The sequence below is a fragment of the Chinchilla lanigera genome, unplaced genomic scaffold (genome assembly GCF_000276665.1).
Source record: "Chinchilla lanigera isolate Chin_1 unplaced genomic scaffold, ChiLan1.0 scaffold00037, whole genome shotgun sequence".
In the NCBI taxonomy this organism is placed as follows: domain Eukaryota; kingdom Metazoa; phylum Chordata; class Mammalia; order Rodentia; family Chinchillidae; genus Chinchilla; species Chinchilla lanigera.
The window spans coordinates 20541910-20565175 of record NW_004955438.1 but is presented as its reverse complement, the minus strand read 5'-3'; the positions used below and the strand labels follow the sequence as shown (position 1 = coordinate 20565175).

At 44.7% G+C, this 23266-nt stretch overlaps 1 protein-coding gene across 1 annotated transcript in view; it reads left to right on the top strand.

Annotated features, from left to right (window-relative positions):
* Positions 1 to 2831, top strand: part of Bcl11b (B-cell CLL/lymphoma 11B (zinc finger protein)) — a 75318-nt gene extending 72487 nt beyond the window's left edge. The window contains exon 6 of the mRNA XM_005390451.2: positions 2 to 2831. Within this exon, the coding sequence (XP_005390508.2) occupies positions 2 to 727 (726 nt within the window). The 3' untranslated portion in view covers positions 728 to 2831. The remainder of the gene's footprint in view (position 1) is intronic.
* The last annotated feature ends 20435 nt before the right edge of the window (positions 2832 to 23266 follow it).

Here is a 23266-nt window from a genome sequence, read left to right as displayed (position 1 = left end):
GAACGGGCGCGGCGGCGGCTTCGCGCCGGGCACCGAGCCCTTCCCGGGCCTCTTCCCGCGCAAGCCCGCGCCCATGCCCAGCCCGGGGCACAACAGCAAGCGCATCAAGGTGGAGAAGGACCTGGAGCTGCCGCCCGCCGCGCTCATCCCCTCGGAGAACGTGTACTCGCAGTGGCTCGTGGGCTACGCGGCGTCGCGGCACTTCATGAAGGACCCCTTCCTGGGCTTCACGGACGCGCGCCAGTCGCCCTTCGCCACGTCCTCCGAGCACTCGTCCGAGAACGGCAGCCTGCGCTTCTCCACGCCGCCCGGGGACCTGCTGGACGGCGGGCTGTCGGGGCGCAGCGGCACGGCCAGCGGGGGCAGCACCCCGCACCTGGGCGGCCCGGGCCCCGGCCGGCCCAGCTCCAAGGAGGGCCGGCGCAGCGACACGTGCGAGTACTGCGGCAAGGTGTTCAAGAACTGCAGCAACCTGACGGTGCACCGGCGGAGCCACACCGGCGAGCGGCCTTACAAGTGCGAGCTGTGCAACTACGCGTGCGCGCAGAGCAGCAAGCTCACGCGCCACATGAAGACGCACGGGCAGATCGGCAAGGAGGTGTACCGCTGCGACATCTGCCAGATGCCCTTCAGCGTCTACAGCACCCTGGAGAAACACATGAAAAAGTGGCACGGCGAGCACTTGCTAACTAACGACGTCAAAATTGAGCAGGCGGAGAGGAGCTAAGCGCACGCGCACGAGCGCGCGCCGGGCGCACCTGTACAGCGGCGCCTGACTTGCCTCCGCGTCACCGCCAGCGAGCGCCCTGCCCCTGCGTGTCCCTGGGGCGCAGGGGAGGCGGCACCCCAACCTAACCTGTGTCTGCGAAGTCCTATGGAAACCTGAGGGTGGATTAAGGCAGTAAAAATTGTGGAGCCTTTTAACTGTGCAATAATTTCTGTATTTATTGGGTTTTGTAATTTTTTTGGCATGTGCAGGTACTTTTTTTTTTTATTATTATTCTTTCTGTTAAAAGTTCCTTTAAAAGATTTTGTTGGGTATCCATCCCTTCTTCCTTTTTTTTTTTTTTTTTTAACCCAGTAGTCTGAGCAATGACTCGCAAGCAATGTAGATGGGAAGCATATCTTTTAAATTATAATTTTTTTTGGGGGGAGGGTGCTGCTTTTTTGAAATTTAAGCTAAGCATGTGTAATTTCTTGTGAAGAAGCCAACACTTAAATGACTTTTAAAGTTGTTTACTTTTTTATTCCTTCCCCCCTCTTTTTTTTTGGTGTTTTGTTTTTTGGTCCTAAAATAAAACGTGGCATGCATTTTTTTGGGTTTTGTTTTTTAGGGGGGGTGTGGATGTACAGCGGATAACAATCTTTAAAATCGTAGCACTTTGTTTCGGAATTGGAACGGACATGTAGCACTGACGACAGCCCCAGAGGCCTTTTCTGTGTTGGTTTCAACTGTTGCGTTGTACTAAGGGAAACTTGCAGTGGGAGGCATTGGGGGAGGCACCCCGCAAACCAAGCAGGGTTTCTAGGCTGCTCTGGGGCTCACAGGTGTGCATTACCAGCAGATACTGCCATTTCTTGGCATGTTGATGCCCCGGATGCCAGCTCTGCAGATTCAGCTGCATTAAATGGGCCGAGGGTACTTATTACTGGGTAGGTGGTGGTGCCCTGCGGTGACACAGCAAGGACGCGTCCCCTGGTGTTCTTCCAGGCTTCTGACTTAACCACTGCTCTTTCTCACCCCCATGCTCTGATTCCCAAGTGTATGTTGCTACACGTGGTAACTGACCATCCACTTCTCAAGCAGATGAGAAAACGGGAGGTTAGTGTCCTCTCGGGCCATGCACACTGGTGACCTGGTAGAGACGGGGGTAGTGGGGGAACGTTGCAAATTTCTGCTCCCTTTGCCTGGAGAAGCGGGAAGAGTCCCATCCGGAGGTGCCCAGCGCTATTTCCCAATTTTTTTTTTTTCTCCGATTAGGTTGGAAGGTCCTAAACGTTGGACTCTTAGGATTAGACGTTTGAATTCTGTTGACCCGCACTTTAAAGCTTTTGTTTGCATTTAAATTAAATGGCTTCTAAACAAGAAATTGCAGCATCTGCTCTTTGGCCCAGAGGTGGGTTAAACTGTAAGGGACAGCTGAGATTGAGTGTCAGTGTTGCTAAGCGTGGCATTCACAATACTGGCACTATAAAGAAGAAAGTAAAATAATAATTTATTGGACAGTTTTTCTACTGCCATTCAATTAGATGTGAGTGCCTTGAAAACTGATCTTCCTATTTGAGTCTCTTGAGACAAATGCAAAACTTTTTTTTTGAAATGAAAAGACTTTTTAAAAAAGTAAAACAAGGAAAGTACATTCTTTAGAAACAAACAAAGCCACACTTACTTTAATTTAAAAAAAAAAAATCCTGGTTTGAAGATAGAGGACATGAGACCCAGTCAAATGAAGAATTAAACCCAGCACAACCGTGGACATCCATTAGCTGAATTATCCTCAGCCCCTTTTGTTTTTTGGGACAACAACGCTGCTTAGATATTGGAGTGGAGGTGATTTACTGCTGAATTAAAACTCAAGTGACACAAGTCGATATTGTTGAATGAAAAACAAAACAGAAAACAATTCAGGAGCAACGGCTAATTTTTTTCTAAAGTTAAATTTAGTGCACTCTGTCTTAAAAATACGTTTACAGTATTGGATACATACAAGGGTAAAAAAAAATTGTGTGTATGTGTGTTGGAGCGATCATTTTCTTTTTCAAAGTTTGCTTAATAGGTTATACAAAAATGCCACAATGGCTGCGTGTATATTGTTTTTTTTGGTGACGGGGTTTTAGTATATATTATATATATTAAAATTTCTTGATTACTGTAAAAGTGGACCAGTATTTGTAATAATTGAGAATGCCTGGGCATTTTACAAAACAAGAAAGAAAAAAACCTTTTTTTTTTTTCCTTGAAAATGTTGCAGTAAAATTTAAATGGTGGGTCTATCAGTTTGTTCTTGTCACAGTAACTGTAAAGTCGGAGTTTTAGTAAATTTTTTTCTGCCTTGGGTGTTGAATTTTTATTTCGAAAAAAAAATGTATAGAAACTTGTATTTGGGGATTAAAAGGGGATTGCTACACCATGTAGAAAAAGTATGTAGAAAAAAGTGCTTAATATTGTTATTGCTTTGCAGAAAAAAAAAAAATCACATTTCTGACCTGTACTTATTTTTCTCTCCCGCCTCCCTCTGGAATGGATATATTGGTTGGTTCGTATGATGTAGGCACTTGCTGTATTTTTACTGGAGCTTGTAATTTTTTAACTGTAAGCTTGTCCTTTTAAAGGGATTTAATGTACCTTTTTGTTAGTGAATTTGGAAATAAAAAGAAAAAAAAAAAACAAAAACAAACAGGCTGCCATAATATATTTTTTTAATTTGGCAGGATAAAATATTGCAACAAAAAAAATTTGTATGTTAAGTCCTATTGTACAGGAGAAAAAAAAAAAAAGGGTTGTTTGACAACCTTTGAGAAAAAGAGACAGAAGGAAGCAGTTCAGTGCTTTGGTTCACGGATCAGTTTAGTTGTATATATTTTTGTCGGAATTGGCGTACACAAAGAACTGTTCGAGGTGGGCTTTGAGCTCGATGCCCCGAACTTTGCCCCAGGACGCCTTGGCGTGACCGCAGCAGACTGGATGGGAAACACTGTATGGTGTTGCTTGGGAAAATCAGTCTGTGCGAAGACATTGGTCACATTCCATAGTGTCCTCCCTTCCTCTTAGAGGACGCCTGTAAGCTGGCAGGTGTAGAGGAGAGACACGCGGTCTCCTTCCTTCTCTGCTGTTGCTTCTGTAGCAGTCACCATCACCTCTGCCGTCCTCTGGCCTCTGGGGCAGAGAGAAGTGTAAACCAAGCTGCTTTCGTCCCTGCGAAAACGGGAAACAAACATGAGCCGTAGTGGAAGGAGCTGGCGGGTCAGCGGGGTCCGCTGGGGCTGTTGCAGGCGGGATTCGAGGAGGGAGGCCCTTGCAACCAGGACCTTCCGTTCCATGGAGATGTTGGCCTGTTTTTCTTCCCTGCTTTGCTGCTTTTCTCTCCGCAACCTACATTCCGTCAGTTTCCGAATGCTGAGGGCCTGGGATGAATGAATTCGGTGCCTTTCCATCTCTCCTTCCTCTGCGTTTCCCCTCCATCCTCCAGCCTCTGTCTGTCTTGTATCTGTTCATTTCATTTTTATTTAATCTCTCTCTCTCTCTGTCTCTCTGTATCTTCCATCCCCACCCCTCTTACTTTTTTTTTTCTTGTAAAGCCAAGTAGCTTTAAGATAATAAAAGTGGTGGTCTTTTGGATGAGGGAATAATGCATTTTTAACAAATACCTATATCAGGAAGCCATTTTTTTTAATTTCAGGAAATATAAGAAACTATTATTTCAGGTTATGGAAGTATAACCAAGCATCCTTCTAGGCAGTTCTTTACCAAATGCAGAAATCGTTCTTCCGGGAGCTTTTCCGTTGGCACAGTTTTCCCCCTGCCGCTCACCTTTGCAAGGTTAAAAGAGAGGGGCAGAGCAGTGGGCAAAAAGCGGAGTTTTCGTTCCCTCCCTGTTCACCCACGGCACCAGGGCTGCCTTCCCTGGCCCGCCCCTGCCCTGTTAGCTGCTCCTGAGCCCCACGGTGGCCCTCCTGCAGCCATCACAGGTAGCCAGCACACACCAGCTCACACAAAATCACCAGAATGCCAGGACTAAGCCATCCTAAAGCACAAGGATTGTGTGTCTCTGTGGACCACAGAGAGAAGAGAATTTTGCTTCTCTTTTGTGTTTAAAAATATACCCACCCTGAAGCAGGCGACCCAGAGAGAGGGCTCTAGCCTGGGTGACCCAGTCAATCTAGGGCCGGGTTCCACACTGCCACAACTTTGCCCAAAGTTGCCCCCCATTGGAACCTGCCACTTGCCATTGGAGAGTCTTTCAAGGGGAGAGGAGACTGAATTACTCTAAGCAAAATGTGAAAAGTAAGGAAATCAGCCCTGCATCCCGGCCCGTCCATCAGCCGGAGGTTTTGTTGAACACAGGCAAATCTGTGATTTGGTGCTCTTTGTATCTCAGCCCTGCAAAGCAAAGTTACATTGATTTCAGTTGTTTGCATTTGTACTGGCAAGGCGAAATATTTTTATTACCTTTTCTATTACTTATTGTATGAGCTTTTGTTGTTTACTTGGAGGTTTTGTCTTTTACTACAAGTTTGGAACTATTTATTATTGCTTGGTATTTGTGCTCTGTTTAAGAAACGGGCACTTTTTTTTTTTAATTATGGATAAAATGTTGAGATGACAGGAGGTCATTTCAATATGGCTTAGTAAAATATTTATTGTTCCTTTTATTCTCTGTACAAGATTTGGGGCCTCTTTTTTCCCTTAATGTCACAATGTTGAGTTCAGCATGTGTCTGCCATTTCATTTGTACGCTTGTTCAAAGCCAAGTTTGTTCTGGTTTCAAGTTATAAAAATAAATTGGACATTTAACTTGATCTCCAAACCTTGTCCTTTTCTGTGTCTTTTAAAGGTGGGGACTGGACAGCTTATTTCCAGGGGTGAATTGGAGGTCTTTCTCCATTTTCCCACTGAGCCAAAGCCCTGAGTCTATGTCCAGGAGGAAGGGAAACAAACCACCAGACACCAACAGTGCTCTGCCCCCGTAAAGTGGTGAGATTTAGAACACTGTTTGCACACTGGGGTCTCCTTGGAGCTTAAAAATCTGTACCTGGCTGGACCAGAACCAGTGGTGTCAGCATCTGGAATGGGTCCCATCATTGTATTTTAAAAAGTGACCCACAGGATTCTTCAGCTGAATCAAGTGGTTTAAAAAGGAAAAAAAAAAGAAAGAAAGAAGAGAAAAGAAAAAGAAAGAAAGATCACCTTGCTGGAGATACTAGACTCAGGTCTGGCTTAATTTGGCTAAAATTTCCTCAACACCTGGTAAACCATCCGGGAATCAGATTCAGTGAGATGGAAGTCCTGTTTCAAGGGTCACAATGGCTCTGTACACTTGGGAAGGCATCCTTGGATTGCCCTTATGTAAAATGAGGCTATTGGACAAGATAGTGTCTTTGACCATCCATGAATTTTAACAAAACTACACAGGACTCCTTTTCCCCCGTGCTGGATGCTAACAAAGTTGAGGATGTGTCTTTAGGGGTGGTCAAAGTCAGGCCTTTCAAAATGGCCTTTAACTTGGCTCTTCCCAGTGCCGGGCCCAGAGTAGCTAAGATGGGGATGGGAGAACGCCGTGTTCTGCAGGGTTCCAGCCACTTAGGCACAAAGGCACCTTTGGTTTCTTCCACGTGTGTGAAAGCTTACCCTGAGTATGAAGGGACTAAGGGCTGATAGGGTTCTCTTCACATCCATCCAATTATCCATCCATCCATCCGTCCATCCATCTATCCATCCTGCTTTTATAGGGACAGAGAACTTTCCACTGAAACCATTCTTGCAAACTCCCGTAGGCATTGACCTTGAACCAGGTACCAAGCCGGCAGGGAGACTGCAGAGAATGGAAAATCCAGCCATCCTTGCTAAGGTTCTCTGGGTTCTGCCCATGGAGATGACAAGAGATGCGAGGGAGCATGTTCTTCCATGTCTCATTCTCACACCAAGTATGTCATCTTTCCCCCAAGGACCACTGGACAGGATGAAGGAAATTTTATTTCAACATTGCGAGTAGAGTCTACAGTTATTTAGGAGAAGACCTCCCCTACTTTTTAGGGGCTTAATGAAATTTTCCAGAGAGGAATTCTCTTCTATTCCAATATTTTCCTCAGTTGGCTTAAAAACACAGGTGTTTGAGCCTTCCTGTGTCCCACCTAGAAACCTGGGCAGATATCAGAATGGAAACGCTCACATTCTGACTGGGATTCACTGCTGGTTTTGGAAACAGTCCCTACTTTAGAGTGGAGACACAAACACTGAGACTGAATCCCAGAAGTTGCTTAAATGAGTCACTTACCTCTCAAGGATACCTGATAGTCATGGTTACAGCCTGGCAAAATTTGGGCATTATCAGTAGGGCAACAATGGCTCAGCTCAGCTCTCACCAGTATCAGTAATAATTAGCCTTGTGAGCTTAGGTCAGTCCCTCCCTTTTCTGGACGTCAGTTTCCCCATTTGTAAAATGAAGGGCAAAGATACCTGGTTCAACGTTTTCTGGAAGGAAACATTTTCTCACCAGCAGACAGGTGGGTCCTGGAGACAATACCTTCTGTACACGGAGTAACAGGACACGATGGGAAGGTTCATCTCAGAAAAGTTCCCTATTAGGTTACAAAAATCAGAGTGAGAATGGATCTCAAGAACAGAAGGTCCCGTGCGGACACGGGTAATGACTGGGGTCTTCACACCGCAGCTCACAGCCCTCCTCGCTGTCTAAGCGGTCCCACTTGTGGGTCAGAGCTCTGTGCGGACCGCTGTCTGCCCTGTTCTGAACTCTTGGTCCAGCAACTAAACCAGAGCGGAGCGCCCCTCTCCGCTCTGGAGATAAAACTGGGGGAATAAACTTTTAGTGTTAATGTAATGGAAATACATAATGAATCTCAAGGAACTTTCAAGTCAGGGAGGGTGAAAATTCTAATTTTCTCTGTGTAGGTGAAGCTTCAGTCATGATTTTCCTGCTGTGGATAATCTCCAAAACAGTTTTATAGGATTCTGGTTATGGACCACCGGGGATATTTGAAAGAAGTCAAAACGGGTTGAACTTGAAAGTCAATTTAATTCTCAAAGCAAAGACTTAGCTGGATGTCTGAATTGGGCACAAAAGGAAATCTCTGTCCTTTGCCCTTATGGAGGAAAATATGATATAAAACAAGACTTCAGGGTAGGGTAATGTAGGTTGTGAAAGGGACTGGGAAGAGAGAGAAATGCATCAGAGAGAAGGATTAGGGAAACTGCGCTGTTCCTCAAAAATTGAGTAAGGATTCACCAGGAGGATGAGGGCAAAGGGAGGAACTGTGTGACCTGCAGAGGACATGACATGGGAAAAAGCATGCAGATTAGTAGAGCCCAGTCAAGCCCATGGAGAAGCAGAACCTCAGGGCTGACTGAAATCTTTAAAAGACCATCCATCCATCCATCCATCCATCCATCCATCCACCATTCATCCATCTATCCATCCATCCATCCACCATTCATCCATCTATCCATCCATCCACCATCCATCCATCCATCCAAATACCTATGCATCCATAAGTTTGTTCATTTGATAAACATTTACCAAAGATCCATGCTGTATCATGGGATGTTAAAGATAAATAAGATTCTTCCCTGTCTCCCGTCCAAGTACTAACCAGGCCCGACACTGCTTAGCTTCCGAGATCAGACGAGATTGGACGTGTTCAGGGTGGTATGTCCGTAGACTTCCCTGTCTTCTAGGAGGATAGGACAGGTCATCTATCTTGTCGTATATACCCATATATCCACTCAGTCATATATTCCCTCCCTCTCCTGGAGTTTGTATGAGTACCCCACACTTCTAGGCCAGGGATGTAGCTCCTGGCTTGGAGTGGCTCCTGTTAGCTTGGAAGGCAGTGAAGGAACAACCCAAGATAGGTCTGTGGGATAGGAGCATAGGGTCCAGCAGGAGACTGGAGGAAATGTTCATGCTCTTCATTTCGGAGGAGAAAAAGTTCCCACTGCACCCTGCCACTGTCCACCTTCTCTCTTTTTACTATGGTTTATTTCTCACAGGCCATAATAAAAATGAAATTATATTTCTGTGATCTTTTATCATGGAAAAATAAAAAATAAGAAAGTGTCCATTTTAGGAGATATCTGGGACATGACCGCAGGAGTCCTGTCTAGAGGATGTGAGTGGTCACTCACTGTCCAGTTCCCAAGAGAAATGGTGACAGTGCTGGTTTGTCACTCATGAGCCAGGCCACGTAAGGCTGGTGGGGTTCAAAATGCGCCACAGACTGCAGTTTGTGAGGGTCTGGATCAGCATCTCAGCAAAACGAGGGGCTATGGGGGGGCAGTTGCGCCCCCTTTCTGCTGCTCTTTCCATGCCCTTTATCCTCTTGTTCACCCTTAAGAGTGTCTGAGACACCTGTTCCATGTCCAAGGAGGTGACAGTGTAGAGCTAATGGGTTGGTAAGTAAAGGAAGGAAATCGAGAGGCGGGTGACACAGGAGACCCTCAAACTCCCAGCTCCCTCCCACACTCAGTGTGACCCGGCCCTTCTGCCCATAACTGGAGGTACAATTTAGGGTTCAGTTTTCTTACCCGTATCATGTTTCAACCGTATTTCCCCCTCCCTTTGGAAAGCTCTGGGTGGAGTGTACTGGCTGCTGAGTATTCCTTATGGTATTCTGAGTGTTTGATCTGGCGATGCCTTGAAAACTATACTAAATGTACTAGTTAGTGATTCCTAAAGAGAAAAAAAGCTAGGTGCCAGTAGATGTTTATTTCAGCATTTCATGAGATATTTTATTAGTAATTATGCCTTTCCTCATTCTATAAGCTCTGATCAGAACAATAGGAAGCCTGATAAAATATAAATAAGCAGCAAAGCGTCAGGACCAGAGAGATGAAAAGATGAAGAAAGAGATACTTGTTTTGCAAGTACAGAGCCTAAGAAAGAAGGTCTTTGCTATACTTAAATCATAAATTTCAGTCTAAGATTCCTGGTCGCCAAAGAGAGAAAAGAAGCATAGACATGGTGAATAGTATTCACGAGATAAATCATACCCATGATAGTAAAATTGTAGAGGTAGCCTGCTCAGCAATAAAAGAGTGTGTAAACAAAGGAGAGCTTGCTTATTAATAGTATGTTTACATTCACCATCCTACTTTGGTAGGGACTGGAAAATGTTGTATGAGGTAATGTTCACTTTTTCAAAGATAGAAAATGTTCATGTGCTGGGATTCCAGATAACCTGGCTCAGAGTGGGGATCTAGATGTGTGCCCGGTGTGCATGCTCATGAGAAATCAGTGCCAGAAAAGTCCGTCTCCTGCCGCGCCCAACGCTGCGGGAAGCTAGGCCTCACACCTTTGCAGCTGACCTAATCAATGAGTGCTGAGACGGCCTCCCTCTGAAACCGGCCATCTCTTACAGTCATTTGCTGCCGCTAGTGGTGGCCGCAAGATGCCCGGTCTGTACCGTCACCCCGCAATCACGCGACGTGCCTTCCTGACCCCCTAACCCAGCCCTCAGCGCAATAGCAGCAATCTTGTCTTTTCTGCTTCATCTGAAGTAATTCCTCTTCTAAAAAGTCATCCCAATGAAGCTGTAATCCAGTCAAAGCATTAACCATAAACACATTGACCATAGCTGCCTTTACAGTAGCAAAAACTAGAAATTAAGCAATGCTTCCATAACATGGGATTAGAAAGGAAGTGAGAAGAAATCCATTCAACGAAACACTGGGAAGTTATAAAAAATAAGGTGTCCAGGACAGTTTGAACCCTTAGGTTGCATGTGGAGGATGGAAGGCCACTGTGAGGCAGAGCAGGGGCTGTCCAAGCAGAGAGGCCAGACTCTTGGACCTACACGCGAAGAGGTGGGGATAGAGAGGGTAAGAAGGGCTCAGGTTCAGAGTCTCTGTTGGGAGCAGGGGTGAGAACTTGCCTCTGGATCGGATGGGGATATGAAGGAAAGAAAAGCATCAAGGATGAGCTGGAGGGTGAATGGCCATTTAGTAGCCTGAGGAGTGGGGAGGGTTAGCAGGGAAGGGGATCAAGAATTCTCTTAGGTACAGGATGCTAGAGATACCGTCTCATTAAACACTGATGGTGCTGATTCCACAGGGCTGTTGAGGGAATTCAAGAATTCGTATCCACAAAGCAACAGTACACTGGGCTCACTAACAGCAAGCAGTCCACATGTAGCCTGCCTGTGTTTACTGCTTGGCCTTGCGATATAAAAGCTGTGGAATAGCAAATTAACTACGTAACCTTGTTATGTCTCCATTTCCTTCTGTGGAAAAGTGGGGATAATAATGGTGTCTACTGTCCTGGTCAGCTTTTGTGTCCCTGGAACAAAATACCTGACACTCACAATTTAAAGAGAAGAGGTTTATTTTGGTTTGTAGTTTCAGAGGGTTCAGTTCATGGCTTACAGGCAGAAAAAGTCACGGTGAAAAGGTCAAGTGAAGGGAAGTTGTTCAGTCCATGGCAGCTGGGAGAGAAAGAAGAGACAGAGAAAGGGAGAGACCTCTAAAGTGACATCCCTAGTGACCCACCTGCTTCCACCAGGCCCCACTCCTAACAGAACATTCAACTATAAACTCATCAACGAATTTTTTTTTTGGTACCGGAAATCGAACTCGGGACCTTTTGCTTGCCAGGCAGGTGCTTGTGCTGCTGAGCTATATCCCTGGCCTTCATCAATTTATTAGTCCATTGATGAGCACAGTGCCCCATGATCCAATCACCTTCCACATGTATGAGATTTCTGGGGGACATTTTAGATATAAACCACAACAGTGATTTTATTGTAACATCCTGAATATCGAAAATGCCAATGTAGAGAACTTAATAATAAGAAGCTGACACCTGGCACCACTGGAAGCCATCACAGGAGGCTGCCCACATCATGTCTTTCAGACTCCTGCTGCATTTACTGTGTGAGCTCCCCTTGCTGTGACCTGTAACAACTGCCTGTGACAGCTCTGCTATTGTTGAATTACACTGCTATGAACAAAAAATCTCATGTACTGTTCTGTGTGTTTGGAAGCATCAAGAAACCTCAGTGCAGGGAAGGAAGATGACTTCAGCACTGGATACACCTGGGGGTTGAGCAGGACTCTCTTGCTAGTGGAGGGCCTGGTGGCTGTAACCCTCCTGCCTCAGTTTCTTCATCTGTAATATGGGCATAAGGATCTCTCTGCCACTGAACTCTTGGAGGATCCAACAAGAAGATGGAGACAAGGCCCCAGGGACATGGATGGTGCCCGAACAAGTCTAATTTGTCCTCTTTTTTTCTTTTTGAGTTGCAGCTCTCATGTTCCTAGCAAGGGCCCGATCCATTCCAGGCCATGGTCGCCTCGCTGGCCCCTGCCTTCCACAGCCACAAGGTCTTGCACATTCAGCCAAAGATCTGAGTGTCTTTCCTGCCTCTGTGCTCTTCTTGTTGGACTCCATCCCTGCCCCCCACTATGTGTGTGCCTTGCCTGGCACAGACACGGAGACACCCACTTGGCACAGCCCTGAGGGCCCGGCAGCTGGGCTGGGGGTGGCGGGCGTGTGGGGAGGGGGCCAGCTCTTGGGAGGGATTGGAAGACACGGCAGCTGGAGCCTCTCCCTGTCCCTCCCTCCTCCTCCCTCGGCCTGGCTGGCTGTCCCTCTCTGAGTTCCTCTCCAGCGTGGTGACCCTGACCACCTTCCAGTTCTGTGCACTCCTGGGAACACATTTCCTCCCTCCTTCTCCCCCACTCTGGGTCACTCCCAGGACTCCAGGAAAAAGAGTGGCCCTGACCAGAGGCCTGGCTGCCTCCCAAGAAAGCCACACAAGCTCCCTGAAGGCATGTGGGTCGCACACCTTACCTAGGGGAGAAGCACCTGCAGAGCTTGTAACAATGCTGAGTCTCTATTCGTGCTGCTCAGAAATTCTGCATCCGGAAGCCCTGGGAAGGGCCTAGCATGTGCATTTCAGCACAGATCCAGAGAGTGTTGGAGGCAGGGAGTTTTCTCGGGCCTCGTGGCTTTTTGTCTACACTTGGTCCCAGGGCCAGCCTCCCAGGGAGGCTGAGGGCACAGGGGCTGAAGGACAGGAAGAGCTGGTGGACACAGAGCTCAGGCTGGGTGGCAAGAGTGCGGTGAATGAAATTTGACTTGGGACCCTCAGCCCCGGGAGGAGCCCCAGCTGTGGGCGGGCCCTGGGTGACCTGGACAGGTCCCATCGTCTCTGGCTGTGGCTTCTCTGCAAATTGGGAAGAAAAAGTGTCCTCTCGGCACAGCTGGCAGGGAGGAACACAGTGCAGGAGGAAAGGCTCCGAAGGGCCTTTGTTCGTGGACACCTCAGAAAGTGAAGAGTGTGTTGAAAGCAGCCCCCAAAGTGACGGCGATTCACACCCAAGCGCCTCTACCACCAGGCACGCCTCCTATGGGCCCGAACCCCGAGACCTGCGGCTCTTTCCTGGACGTCTTGCCTTTCCCCCCGAGCCCATCCTGTGGGAATGCCTGCCCCTCCCCTTCTAAGCTCTGTGGTGAGGTCATTCAAGGTCACTCTAACTCACCCCTTGGACCTCCCACAGCCCAGGCTGAGTGGTGCCTTCTTCCCCTGGGCACATCTACCCTGACGCAGTGCCCTACGCACTCTAGCCAGACAGGAGCTTATACAGTCTGCCCCCTGAAAGGAACAAATAAAGGGTCAGGGGGTGTCACAGAGCCCCAGAAGAGCCAGTTGTCCCCCAACAGGCCCTTCCAGAACAGTAGGACAGGAGCCCCAGGGGCTTGCTCAGGGGCTGTGTGGGGGGCCTGGCCTCTCTTTTGTTGTGGGACCCACCATCTCTGAACCCCCCCAGACTATGGGCCTCTGGGGTCCACTTCCATCCCAGCCACTGCTTCCATTCTAGGTTCCTTCAAGAGCTCCTGTCCTAGGTCCTGGGCTGGAATCCCATTCAATCTCTTCCCTTCTGTGATCATTCCGTGCCTCAGTTTTCTCGTCTGTAAAATGTGGGCAACAATAGTGCCTCCCTGATTCAGTTGTTGAGATAATTAAGTAAAATTTCTCAGAAGACTCTGGAATATTTCTAGCCAACTTCCCATTACATCATCTCTGCCCAGAAAAGTACCAGGTGGCTGTTCCTGAGCTGGCCTTTGGCCAGAAGAATGCCACATGCAGCAGGCCCTGGCTGTTGCCCAGAGTAGAGAGGGGGGAGGAGGTTGGGGAGCCCTCTGAGAAGCCCCCACAGCACCCTGTGTGATGCCTGGTGCTCTGCTCGGCACTGGAGGGGCAGATCTGGCCTCCGCATGGTCTCTGTCTGCTGGGTATTCTGAGCCCTGTGCGGAGCTCTCACTTGTAAGTGAGCAGGTCCAAGTGCCTGGCACATAACAGGGTGTAGGTAGGGTCCTTGGGACACTCAGCTGAATTACACAGAATGTGCAGGCACCGTCCCCCAGTGGTCAAGACCCTTGCTATTTGATACCGAGAAGCTCAAGCTTCTGCGGTTTTTATTGGTCTTCTCAGGCTGTCCAAAGCAGGGAGAGGAGTCCGCTCGCAAAGCTTGTTTCTCTCCTTCCTACCCCGAATGCCTCAGTCCTTCCTCTTGTGCTTCCTTGCCTGGCAGCCCCCACTCTTTCTGCCCTTCTCCAGCTGGGTGTTCGCTTTCCAGGTACCTCTTCCTGTTTTTCTCCCTAATGCATGCAGCGTGCTTTATTTATTTATTTCTTCTGTCAGGGGCGCCCAAGCATTTAGCAGTTACCAATGATCAACAGTACATTTTGCAAACAAGTAATAAATTTTAACAGCAATTTGTCTATGAATGGTGACCTTTTGATGATGTATTTGATTTTTTCCCGAGAAGTTGAACTTCTTTGTCATCCAAGTTTGATTCATATTTTAATTTTTTTAAAAGCAAATGGTCTGTATAACACATTGCAACATTGAGCTGATTGCAAATGCTATTTTGGTTGCAGTCAATATTTTTAATTTATGCCATTCAAGATACACACGGAGCCCCTGGCCCACTTTGCTAACAGCTGCAAATCCACACGTCTCTGCCCCTGACATTTTATACTCTGTAGTTTTCTTAATGTTGTATGGATTTTTTAAAAAGGAAGAATAATTTATGCTGGGGCCTTTTAATGATGCACCTTTAACCAGAGATAAAACGCGTCCTTGCTTTCCTGGATCCCACCCTTTTGGCCTGGGAGCTGCAGATCATTTTCCTATGGAAAAGGCTGCCGACTCTTTGAATCCCCCAACTGGTGCATTACTTTGTGTTAATTACCTCAGGACGGGAGAGTGGCTCAGAAGCAATCATCTTTGTTTGTTAACACACCCCGGCTGCCACACCACTCCCCATAAATAAAACATAACTGAGATTACAATGTCATGTTCGCAAGGACTCTAGACCCTGGTAGCTGCTCTTGCAGAATGCACAAAAAAGCCCCGGGCATCCAGGTTCCTCAAGAGGCAGTGTGGTCAGGATGGCTTCTCATCCTCAGCCACTTTGTGCCTCCCTGGCCCCGTCTGTGCCTGTGATCCGCAGGTGCTGCCCAGGCAGAAAGGCCACAGGAGGCTACAACTTCACCTCTGGCTGCCAAGGGTTAAGCTTGCAAACACGCAAGGGTGTTTTTAGTTGCTTAGAAGGGATCTGAGTAGGCTGGCGGAGTGCGAAGTTGTGGTCAGGGATTTAGCATTCATTCAGGGGTTGTAGAAATATCTGTAGGATCCTCAGACAGAGTCATATATTTGTTTCTTCAAGCAGTGACTTGTTACACACATACACACATAAATAATAAAAAAGAGGTGGCTGTCGAGAAATATGTTTAATCCATTAGAACAGTATGACTAGAAAGCTTAGGGCAAATGCCAATTTGAAATAGAAGGAGTGAGGTGAAAATACTCAAGGAACAGGATCTTAAAACTTGACTTGCAGGTTTGGCTCTGAGTTCCCCAGCTGTCAAAGGGAAAATGGATATCATGAATATGGTGATCGTTATGGAAAAAAACCATAGTGGTTCTGCAGGTAATGCCAAGCGTTTCCTGGGACAGTACCCTGAAATCTTTTCCCTTCTGTGTCCTCACATGGAGTTGTGTTTCTCAGTGTGCAGTCCACAGCCCACTGGTGGGAATCGAGACCTCCTGCAAGGTCACAGGCTACTAAAAGTGCTCACTCAGAAGCCATTTCTGGTAGTGAACAACGTATAATCCCATTCATTTTTTTGTGTGTGACTGATATCTGCTTGCCAGTCATTCCCTGAGTTGTTAAAGGTTACCAAATATAGTTCTTACGAATTAAATTTGATGCATTGCTGGGATCCACCAAGGACTCTATTTTAACATTCTATCAGAAAGTCTGACTTCCTGGTCATATTGCAAAATTTCTGGTAATATTCCTTAGCAACAAAATCTTTTTGCCAAGTATTTAGGCCTTAGGCAAGGAGTTCAAATTCTCTGAAATTTTTAGGAATCATACTGTTATGGTTTGTATTTAGGTGTCCTCTCAAAGCCTCATGTGGTCATAGGTGGGGAGTTTCAAAGGTGGCTTGATTAGGGTGTGTGATGCTCGGATGAAGGATGTGATGCTGGGATTGAGGGTGTCCCACCCTGGGTGTGGGTGGCACCACCCAAAATGTGAGCAGCCTAGAAGGGATGAAAGGGACAGTAAGAAGGCAGGTCTACTGCTGCTTCTGCTGTTTCGCTGCTTCTGCCGCTTGCAGTCTCCTGCTTGCTTGCCATGGACTTTTTCTCCTCTGCAATGCCCCTTTGTCCTGCTGCCCTACCTTGGAGTCAGTCGATTATGGACCAAAATTTCTACAAACTGTGAGCTATGATAAACCTTTCCGCCTTTAACTTTGGGTGTCAAGTAGTTTGTTTCGGCAATGAGAAAAGTACCTGAGATACATACTTTGTTCTTAACAAATTATCAGTGCGGTCATAGATTCATATGATTTAAAATTGTTCCTAATTTCATAATGGTAGAATAGCTTTTAACCTTTACTTTTGTTAATCTTCTTTCCTTGATAATTTGCCTTGGAAAATGGGAATAGGTAAGCTAATGAATTGCAAAATCAGTTGTTAAGTAGGCCTCAGATGAAAGAATTGAGACTCACCCGTGAAAGCAATCATCATAAGCCTCACAGTTTACCCACAGCAACATAACTCATGAAAATAATACAATAATCCTAAATGCACACACATCTAATGAGAGAACTTCAAATACACAACAAAAACTGATAAAAAGAAAAATAGACATATCCAGAAGTACAGTTGGATATTTCACTATCCCTGTCTTGATATTAGGTGAAACAAATACAGACCATAAAAAAGGATGTGGAAGATATTGTTATCAATTTATTTGACCTTATTACCATTTATAGAATACTTCAATCATCAAAAGCAAGGTAAGCATTCTTTTTAAGAAAAAAAATAAAATATTTACCAAGGCAGGCTATAAGATTTCTTAATAAATTTAAGCGGCTAGAAATCATACGAATATGTTTTCTGACCACAATACATAGCTGAAAAATTCTCAAAAGAGTTGGAAAGTAAATGTACTTCTTAATGATTCATGGGTCAAAGAAGCAATCCCAAGGAACATTTAAAAATATTCTGAAGTACAAGAAAATATAAAGCAAATGTATTAAAATTTGTGGGACATAGCTAAAGCAGTGCTTAAAGAGAAATTTATAGTATTCAATTTTATACAAAAGAGATGATTTCCAATCAATAATTTTATCTTGCATTTTAAGAAACTAGAAAAAGAGAGCAAACTTCACAGGAAAAATAATTGGAAAAAAGAATAAGAAAGGCAAAAGGCAAAAGCATTGACATTGAAAACAAAAGAAAAGGGAAAATTTATAAAACCAAAATCTTATCCATCTAAAAGATCTATAAAGTTGATGTCTCCACTGGACTGATTAGGAAAAGAAAAAAAGATGCAAATAGCAAGAATGAAAGAAGGGACATCACTACATAGCCTACAAATATTAAAATAGCAATAAAAGAATACTATGGACACTTTTATGCCAATAAATCCCACAGTTTAGACAAAAAGGACAAATTCTTTGAAACAATACAAACTAACAATACCCTCTCAAGAAGAAATAGAACATCCAGAATAGTTCTATATTTGGCCTGAAAAGCTGTATATGTATTAAAACAAATTGGTAGTTATAATGTTATTCACAAACAAAAATGAAAGTCTTCCGGGTTCAACTGTCTTCACTGGTAAATTGTCCAGCCATTTAAGAAAGAGAATTTATGCACTAAATCTTCCTGCAAATAGAAGGGAATTATCTAACTTATTTTATGAGGCTGATATTACCTTGCTACCCAAATCACACAGAGATATTATAGGAAGACTACAGACTAATATCCATCTTGAACCTAAATCCTTAATGAAATTTTAGTCAATCAAACCCAATAGTATATAAAATGACAATGAATTATTACCAGGTGAGGTTTACCCCCAAAATTACCAAAAAAATCAGTGTAACTTGCCATGTTAGTAGATTAAAATAAAAAAAATATGATCATCTCAACTGATGTAGAAAATGTATCTGACCTAGTAATGATTACAAACTCTCAGCAAACTAGTTATGGAAAGGAAGTTTATAAATTGACAAAAGCTCACAGTTAGCATTACACTTTATGGTTAAAGACTGAATGTTTTCCCCAAATATTAGGAACAAAGCAATGACATTCTATTCATCATTAAATGTGAACTCCTACACAATGCCACGCTGTGAGGAAAAGAAATTTAAAATATGCAGACTGGAAATAAAGAAGTAAAACTGTGTTTCTTCTCAGGTGGTCTTAGATTCTACATAGAAAATTCTAAGGAATCTACAGAAAAATCTACTAGAAATAAAGTGAGCTTATTAAGATTATAGGATGTAAGGTCAATATAAAAGAATAAGCTGTATTTCTATATAATATCAATGAAAAATCATCATTTGAAATATTAAAAACCAGTAGTGTTTACAGTTTATAAAATTAAATTTTAAGAGACAAATTTAACAGGTAAATACACGTTTATACACTGAACATGACGAAAGTTTGCTGAAAGAAATTTAAAAAGATTTGACTAAATGAAGAGATATACTATGTTCATGGATTGCAAGACTCAATATTAAGTCTCCCTACATTTAATTATGTACTCAAAACAATCATAAATATAATTCTGAAGGATTTAAAAATATAAATTGACAAGGTGATTCCTAAGTTGATATATAAATACTAAGGACATTGAAGAGATTAAATATTTTTTAAAGTCAGGGTAGTCACATGATCTAATTGCAAAAGTTACTATAAAATTACATTACTCAAGACTGCTGGTATTAGCAAAAAGGTAGATTTATAAGTCAGTGAACTATAATATAGTGCCCAGAAATACAGTTTTACACACACACACACACACACACACACACAGACACACACATATATATATATATATATATATATTCACTTGATGCTTGACTTAAGGCGCCAGGGATGTAGCTTAGCAGTACAGTGCCTGCCTAGCAAACGCAAGGTCCTGAGTTAGACTCCTGACACCCCCCCCACCAAAAAAAAAAAAGGCTTGATGTTTGACTTAAATGCCAAGGCAATTGAATGAATTGGGTATCTGTATGCAAAAAGACCAACCCTTGTCTTCCTTACTTCCCTCACCAAAAAATTAGTCAAAAAGAAAATTAACACCAAAATGGATCAAGGCCTAATATGAGAACTAAGATTATCAAGCTTCTAAAGAAAATGTAGGGAAAAGCTATTCATGATCTTGTGTTTGGAAAAGAGCTATAAAAAATAAAATAGAATAAAATATAAAATACATCAACTAAAAGGAAAAAAAAGTAGATCAATGAGCTTCAAATATAGACCATTTAGTTTCAAAAGATGGCAGTAAGAGAAAGACAAAACAAACACAGACAAAGAGAAAACATTTATGAAACATATACTTGACGAAGGAATGATTGCCAGGATAAAAGAGCTTTTACTACCCAGTAATAAAAGAAAAACAACTCAATAAAAAATGGGCAAAAGATTTGAAGAAGTTGTATGGGAAAGAGGATTACAGATGCCAAGCATGTGAAAAGATCCCCAGTACCACAATGAACACATGGACATATATTCAACATCAGACCGATGAAAATTAAAGCAACACTGAGACTCCACCTGACCCTAGAGAGAATGGATGTCATCAAGAAATCAAATAATAACAAATGTTACTGGCAAGGATTTAGGAAAAGAGGACCACTTCTACCTTGTTGGTGGGAATGTAAACTGGTATAACAGCTATAGGAGTCCGTATAGAAATTCCTCCAAAAACCAAAACTAGAAATTCCATTTGACCCAACTCTTCTTTTAGGCATCTTCCCCAAAGAATTAAAGGTATTGAGTTACAGTGGTACGTGCACACTCATGTTTGTAGCAGCATAACTTCTAATAGCTAAATCTTGGAAGAGGCCTATATGTCCATCAATAGATGGATGAATAAAGAAAATGTAGTATTTGTGTACTATAGAGTATTACTCTACCACAAAGAAGGATAAATTGAGTCATTTGAGGACAATGGATGCACCCTGAAGCCATAATGTTAAGTGGAATAAATCAGACGCACAAGCTTAAATATCACATGGTTTTTTCTTATATGAGAAACTCAAAATACAAAAAAAAGAGAAAAAAAGATAGATCATAGAAAGCAGGGGGCTCAATCATTCTCAAAGGGAAAGGGGAACCAGAGGTGGAGGGAGGGAGGAAGAAGTGGAGGAAAAGGGGATGAAAAGAAGAATGAAGGTGTGTCATGTACAGGCACCAACTCCGCACAAAGATGTGATCATTATGTACTGGAAACCTGAGCCAATAAAAAATAAAAACCGGAAAAAAATGGAAGGAGCAATCATCATACACTTCCCATAATTACCAGTGTTAAAACACCGATAACAACCAATGCTGAAAAGCGTGAGACAGTAAACAGAAATTCCCAGTATTGCTGTGGGGATTCAAAGTGGGACATAGCCTAGGAAAACACTCGGTAGTTTGTTATATAGTTCAACATGCTCCTATCACCTGGCCCAGCAATGGCACCCCCAGGTGTTGACCATAGAGAAAGAGAACCTCCTCTACATGAAGGTGTTTCCTTCGCTTCATCTGCAGTAGCTAAAAATCCTAGAAATAATGCAGAGTTCACCTTGGGGCACTGAAGGAAGGCACTGACCTCAAAGGGGACCAGGAAACTTTCTGGGGCAATGGGAGTGTTCCGCATCAGGAATATAGTGGTGGTTAGAAGACTGTGCTTTTCAAATCTGACTCCACTGCACACTTAAAATTAGTGAATTTTATTGAATATAAATGCACTGATAAAAAAGAATGCCCGAACTGAATTTCATATGTTCCTGGGGAAGTAGGGGAGGTGAGAACTGGGGGAGGGGTACGTCCCTCTGCAATATTCCAGGCCATCCAATCATCTCTAGAAGGAACAGAATGAACATTTTGATGAAGGTGCTGCATGTGAGAACTTAGAACCACAGGAGAGATCCCCAGAGTCCACAAGGCCCAGTATTACACAGCCATGGGCGACCTGACTAGTCAGTCATTGTCCTTTCCCCAAGAGCCCGGATATAATTTCAAAACCTTTCAATTACTTCCTGCAGCTGCACCCATTTTATTGGATGTAACTGTGGAGATGAGATCATCTGTAGCTGCTCTCTCCATTGGCGGGGACAGAGGACCCTGAAGCTCCTCAGCAGTGGCCCTTGCTCTCCTCCTCCAGTGGGTCTCAGTGTATTTGGGGGACAAGGACTCCCACCTGGAAGCCATGGGGCTCATCCTGGTGCACTGAGAAATATAGATCCTGCCATTTGGACCAGAAATTCTTTCCCTAGAAAGGCATATGACTGTAGTGTGTAATACAAGTGGGTTTCCATATCACGAAATTATTAATTCATAAACATCTTTTATGCATGTGAGCAGGACGGGGACAAAGGTTGCAGCCTACTTACCCATTTTAATGTGTAGGTGGACGCGTCTGCTCGCAGGCTGAGCCAGCACAGCTATCCTGGTGACCCTGAGACAACACCCTAGTTTTCGGGTCTGCACCCATTCCGGAGAAGTGCCACAAAACACTTCACCCCTCTGTCCTAGGTGTGGACAAGAAGCGCACCATTTTTAAAAGAATAATTATCATTTTTATAAAATGATGGGTCTTTGTTATTTAAAAATTGTAAGCAACATATAAATATAAAAGAAAAAGCAAAGGAAAAATCCTCAACCACCACAAAGAGTGCTTAACAAAAGTGACCCCTGTGCAGGAAGACCTGGGTCCTAAAGCAGACAGCGGGCTGTGTGGGCCATGGTGATGCTGCTATGCAACAAGTGGAAACGAGGTGGTGCATGCCTGTAACCTCAGCTCTCCGGAGGCCGAGGCATGAGGATCGAAGCCAGCCTGGGCTATAAGATCCTGTCTCAAAAAAAGAAATTGTAATCATTTAAGTCAAGAATTTGGACCTGTGGTTCTTTTTAATAACAGTGCCTCTGTTTATCCGGCACTTTCTCTCTCCCCTTTGCTGTTCTTGCTAAGGGCAGCTGCTGGCCAAGCTCAGAAGGTCCTGGCACCTCTGTTCTGAGGCTGATGAAGCTCCTTTCTGACGGACCTCCCCAAGACCCAAGCTTTGAAAATTCAATTTTGTAGGTTTTCTCCCTGCAACCCTTTCCTGCCCCAGTTCTGCCTAGGCCGGGATGGCAGGGCTGCAGGGCAGGACTGTGTCTGTCTCTGGGTCCCCTGCACTCCCCTCTTTGTGGAGCGGAGGTGAGGCCAGTCCAACTCTCTGTCCTTTAATCGTGTGGCTCCCGGAGAACACGCCTCCTTGGTCCTGGGCTGTCTGGGACCCAAGCTCGGGCTCCTCTTGGGCTGCCAGGCACATTCCCTGGGACTGGGCTGTGTTCCAGAGTCATCCGTTCTTAAGACTGAGACCCAGATCTGGGCTGTGCCTGCATCTCCAGCCATCAGAAACGGGGTCTGGCATGGGCTCAGGGCCCGGAAATGGGGACTGAAGCCTCAGGAAAGACGGAGGAGTGGGTTGCTCTTCCGTGGTCACCAGAAATGGATGGAAGAGCAAGTGCTGAGGGGCACTGGGGGTCCCTGGTGGCCGTTCAGGGCTGCTTCGGGCTGCTCTGGAGACTCGTGAGTGGGTAGTCTTCACTGCCACTTCCTGATCTTCACAGCCTCTCCCTGCAGCACACATACATCACCTTAGTCTCTTTCTCCTTGCGGGGACAAAATACTCACCATGGGTACCTGAGGGAGGCGGGGTTTATTCTGGCTTATGTTTTAGAAGTTTCAGCCCTTGTGTAGTTGGCCAGCTGCATGGCAGCATGGCATAGCAGAGGGGTGTGTTGCAGGACAGCTGCTCATGGTGTGGTGGATGGGAGGCAGAGAGTGAAAGGAGGCACTGGGAAGGGAGGTAAGCCCTTTGCACCTCTTAATAAGCAGTCAGCTATGAACTCCCATAATGGGATCGCTTTTCTTTTTTTTTTGTTTGTTTGTTTTTTTTCCGGTGCTGGGACTCGAACTCACGACGTTGCACTTGCCAGGCAGGCGCTGTGCCGCTGAGCTAAA